Source organism: Lontra canadensis, unplaced genomic scaffold (assembly GCF_010015895.1).
Source record: "Lontra canadensis isolate GAN:19392208 unplaced genomic scaffold, GSC_riverotter_1.0 scaffold7, whole genome shotgun sequence".
Classification (NCBI taxonomy): Eukaryota; Metazoa; Chordata; class Mammalia; order Carnivora; family Mustelidae; genus Lontra; species Lontra canadensis.
The window spans coordinates 29,678,541-29,684,020 of NW_022631001.1; the positions used below are offsets into that span (position 1 = coordinate 29,678,541).

At 40.8% G+C, this 5,480-nt stretch overlaps 1 protein-coding gene and 1 pseudogene across 1 annotated transcript; both read left to right on the forward strand.

Annotated features, from left to right (window-relative positions):
* The first annotated feature begins 2,203 nt into the window (after positions 1 to 2,203).
* Positions 2,204 to 2,733, forward strand: LOC116864913 (annotated as a pseudogene).
* A 1,783-nt stretch (positions 2,734 to 4,516) lies between these two features.
* On the forward strand, positions 4,517 to 5,480 carry LOC116865408 (olfactory receptor 688-like). The gene is given in 3 exon segments (XM_032853679.1): positions 4,517 to 4,811; positions 4,814 to 5,395; positions 5,398 to 5,480. Coding segments are annotated over 3 exon segments (960 nt in total).

A 5,480-nucleotide genomic window follows, 5' to 3' on the forward strand; every position in this document is an offset into this window, starting at 1 on the left:
TGGAAAGCAGAGTGGGGGAAGTCGCGCTGGGAGGGAGTTGGCGGGGGGTCTTTTATCTGTCTCCTGCATAGGTATCGGGTTACCTATGGAGACATGACATGGGCATACATCCTTTTGGCGGGAGAGTCAAGGGTTGGGGGGGTAGGCTGGAAGAAGGCGAGACCCCGCAGCGAGACCCCACGGCGGTCATTTCCATTGCTCTTCCTGCACTCCGGGAGCCTCCGGAGCCGCTGGTCATTTCTATTGTTCCTCCTGCACTCCTGGAGCCTGCCGACCCAACAAGAAACTCTAGGGAAAAAATCCACTAATAAAACTTCAAATATGGAGGGAGGACAGTTTGGGGTTTTTTGTTTTGTTTTTTAATTTTGAAATGTTGGGATGCCTGGGTGGCTCAGTTGCTTAAGCATCTGCCTTCAGCTCAGGTCCTGATCTTAGGGTCCTGGAATCAAGTCCTACATTAGTCTCCTTGTTCGGCAGGAAGTCTGCTTCTCCCTCTACTTGTGCTCTTTCTCTCTCTCTGACAAATTAATAAAATCTTTAACAAATAATTAAGTAAATAAAGTTTGAAATGTTGAGACATAAATAATAGCTTTTAGTGACAGATGTATATGAAATTTAAGTAAAGACAAATCAGGGATGCCTGGGTGGCTCAGTCAGTTAAGCATCTGCCTTTGGCTCAGGTCATGATCCCAGGGTTCTGGGATCAAGTCCCTCATCAGGCTCCTTGTTCACCAGGGAGCCTGCTTCTCTCTCTGCCTCTGCCTGCCACTCTGCCTACTTGTGTTCTCCCTCTCTCTCTCTGACAAATAAATAAATAAATAAAAGCTTAAAAAAGAAAAAAGACAAATCAAATTGCTGAATAAAAGAAAAAACTTTAATTAAAAATAGAACTACTATATGATCTATCAATTCCACTTTGGGTATTTATCCAGAAAAATAAAAACACTAATTCAAAAAATATATACATATATACCCCATGTTTATTTCAGCATTATTTACAATAGCCAAGATATGGAATGTGTTAATGTTCATAAATTAGTTTTCATATTTCATAGGATCCAAATTAAATTGGGTTTTTTTTTTCAATCAACAAAAGAATTTACAGTGTTGCTAGCAGTCTAAACGTAAGAGTTTCAAAATTTTAAATGTAAAATATTGAGTGGAAAATGAAAGGGTCCATAGACAAAACGACGAGACTGATACAAAGCGAAGGTCAAGCAAAGTTTTATTTCACGCCAAGCATCGAGAATCAAACTGACCAGCCAGGGCTGTCTCTTGCAAAGAGGTGACCCCTCCCAGTCTCACAGACCAACTTTTATAGAGTAAAGGCCATGTGGTTGAGCCTGGCCACACACAGGTGGCCAATTGAATTACATTCTACCCCATGATAGTCATCTAATTCAGCCTATGACCTTGGCTAGAATTGGCACCTTTGTCTGGTGCCCAAAAGGCGGGGGCTCACACTCCCTGGCAGGTAATACGTGCGCTTTCCCTTGGTTGGATGTTTCCATCTGGCCGGACACGTCCTTGAATCTGGACTCCGTTATCGGGGCTATTTGTCTGTATTTCACCAATTCTGTTTAGAAACAGCGCTTTCCTCTTGGGGGAAGGGGCAGGTTCAATCTAAGTTTACTGCATAAACAACAAAATGGCTCACTCTGGCTAAGTAGGCCCTTACAGAAAAAAGATCTATTATATGTCAAATTGATGTGGGGAACAAAGGCAAAAGAAAAAAATTGAATTCCCTACAACTTACAGCCCATTGACAAGTCCTCAAGACAGGCAGAGTGACCTTTGTCTAGGAACTCAACTGCCTTGATGTTAACACATTGCCAAGGGCAAAAGGCAATCTTAGCTTAACATCATCCCAACCTCCAGGATACTGTAAGTCTACTATTACATATAAAAATTCCTTTGGGGGCGCCTGGGTGGCTCAGTGGGTTAAAGCCTCTGCCTTCGGCTCAGGTCATGATCCCAGTGTCCTGGGATCGAGCCCCACATCAGGCTCTCTGCTCTGCGGGGAGCCTGCTTCCTCCTCTCTCTCTCTCTCTGCCTGCCTCTCTGCCTACTTGTGATCTCTGTCTGTCAAATAAATAAATAAAATCTTTAAAAAAAAAAAATTCCTTTGGACTTAGGTCTTTTGGCTCAGAATAGGCAGAGGTACAACTGACTTCAGTCATCCTGAATCCTGGTTCATCAGACACCAGCCGCCTCAACCATGCCACCCACATTCAACCCCAATGAGATCAAAGTCATATTTCTGATGTGCACCGGTGGCGAAGTTGATGCCACATTTCTCTGACCCTGAAGATCGACCTCCTTGGGTCTGTCTTCAAAAAGCGTTGGTGATGACATCCCCCCTAGTGACTGGAAGGGTCTGAGGATGACAGTAAAACTGACCATTCGGAATAGAAAAGCCCAGATTGAAGCAGTACCTTCTGCCTCTGTCCTAATTATCAAAGCCCTCAAGGAATCATCAAGAGATAGAATGAAGCAGAAAAACAGTAAGCACAGTGGAAATACCACTTTTGATGAGATTGTCAGTATTGCCTGGCAGATACGGCATTGATTTTTAGCCAGAGAGTTCTCTGGAACCATTAAAGAGATCCTGGGGACTGCCCAGTCTATGGGCTGCCATGTCGATGGCCATGACCGTTATGACATCCTAGATGGCATCAGAGTGGTACAGTGGAATGCCTGGCTAGTGAAGAACTACAAAGGAAAATATTTTAATAAAGGATCATTTGACAACCAGAAAAAAAATTCCTTTGGAAACTTCGCCTGTCCTTCAAGATACATGTTGGCAATCATCCTCCAAGCATACGGCCCACTGATATACATCTGAAGGGTCCCATAACTAAGGTTTTATTAGATAGTAATAAATCACATTTTCCTAACAATAGCTAGCCCCTCAAGGTCCTAGAAACCTCACTTCTAAAATTCAGAGACTTACACAATCCCTCATCCCCCTCCCAACTTGAAAGTATATAATCTGCCACCCCTCACAACTCCAATCCAGCCCTTCCTGCCCACAGGTCCTGTCCCTGTGCTTTAATAAAACAACACTTTTGCACCAAAGACATCTCAGAAATCCTTTCTCGACAATTCGCTCCAAACCCCAGCATTTCCACCTCAAAATCTCTTATAAATCTAGAGAAGTTTTGCTCACTATGGTAATAGCACAATGCACAGATAGAAAAATGAAACAGAATAAATATAAAAACTTACGGCAAACAAAAGGAGGAGTTAGTAGTCAATGGGAAAAGAAACTAAAAGTATTGTTTTGCTATTTGAAGAAAAATAAAACAATATAAATATATTCTTCCCATTATAGATCAAAATCTATTCAAGATAACTGAGTTACATTTTTGTAATGAACCATTAAAAACTGGAAAAAAGAGCAATGAGAATAATAATCAAAATTCTGAAGATGATTTTCTTATTCACTCAAGATTTACTGCCTATTTTCCCTTGCTGTTAAAATAACTTGAAAATGTTCTACAGCCAAGCAAGATTTGAATAAAAATAAAAACCTCACAAATGGGGAGGTACTATTATGAAAAGTTATGGTAAACAATGATTTCACTTAAGTATAAATATCTAAATATTTAAATGTCAAAATATATACAGAAATTATGACAAATCTAGTACATGTTAAAATTCATTTAAGGAAATACATGGTATTATCCACTTTTTAAAATAATTCTCTGGGAAAAGTCCTACTAAAATCTGGAAGTGCTAGGAAAGTTGTTACTAATTTAATCATCTTATATATCTTGTATTTAAAATTCAATAAATTGAAAAATATAAGTTTTAATATGTTTTCAATTTAACTTTTATAATCAAAAAAGGGAAAAGGGGTTATACCTTAAAAGAACCATTTTTACTAAGCCATCAGGAATAGTTTAACAAAATTTGCATAGCAGCTAAATACAGAAAACTAAGATTTTTAGCTCCAGTGCATTTATCATTTAAAACTATAGCCTCAAATAAATCACTTAACTTCTGTGAATTTCAATTTCCTCAAATTTGAAAAAGTCCTCTTTCAAAGTTTTTGCGAAAACATCTAAACCCTATTCAAAACAAAACCGTTATGATAATTCCTGTTTTGATTTCTTGTTCTTCCTTGGAAGACCTCCAAGAAGGGCTGTATCTATTCTGTCCTTAGTTTAACTCCTGAGAAATCAGAATATTCATGATTGTGTCTCCCACTTTGTCTATACCCTCTTGCTCCAGGTAGAAAAATGCCACTGAGTGACATGAAGCCTGTAAATGATTCCCCTCTGACTTTGTTTCTTCTGTATCTTCCTCTTAGGGCTTATGTTGGCCATCTCTGTTACTCTCTTATGAACATTTTCCACAGACAGGGGACATGGCGTAATATCTTGATGAAAGGGACTATGAGTGAATCTTATATCTCTAAATTAAATCTGAATCTCAGCTGGACACTTAACCAAGCTTCCTTCTTGTTTCCCTGGATCTACAGGCAGACACTACCAATTCAGATTCCACAGATATGGATATCTCCCAGAACGCACCCAACAGCTCAAGATTTCAAGTGTCTAAGTTCATTCTGATGGGGCTCCCAGGCATTCACGAATGGCAGCACTGGCTCTCCCTGCCACTCGCTCTGATATACTTCTTAGCTCTTGGTGCCAACATTCTCATTGTGATCACTGTTCACCATGAGCATAACCTGCATCAGCCCATGTATCAGTTCCTTAGTATCCTGGCTATAGTGGACATTGGCTTGGCTACTACCATCACGCCCAAGATTCTGGCCATCTTCTGGTTTGATGTCAAGGCCATTAGCCTCCCGAGTGCTTTACTCAAATTTATGCTGTTCACTGTTTTATTAGCATGGAGTCAGGCATCTTCCTCTGCATGGCTGTAGATAGATATGTAGCCATCTGCCACCCACTTCAGTACTCCTCCATAGTTACTGAAGCTTTTGTGGTAAAAGCCACAGTGTTCGTGGTGCTTAGGAATGTGCTGTTGACCATCCCAGTGCCTATACTGGCTGCCCAGAGACACTATTGCTCCAGGAATGAAATTGAGCACTGCATGTGCTCCAACCCAGGGGTCACTGGCTTGGCCTGTGATGATATTACCATTAATAGGTTTTATCAGTTGGCTTTGGCATGGGTCCTTGGTGGAAGTGACATGGTTCTAGTCTTTATTTCCTATGTTCTGATCTTTTGCTCTGTGCTGAGGCTGAACTCCACTGAGGCAATAGTCAAGGCTCTGAGCACCTGCAGTTCTCATCTCATCCTAATCTTCTTCTTCTACACAACCATTGTCGTAGTGTCTATAGCCCATCTGGCAGGAAAAGCAGTTCCCATCTTCCCTGTTCTTCTAAATGTGCTCAACATTGTCATGTCTCCAGCTCTCAACCCATGGTATATGCTCTTAGGGCCCAGGAACTCAGAGTAGGCTTCCAGAGGGTGTTTGGGTTAGATAAGAATATGTCCCAAAAATGA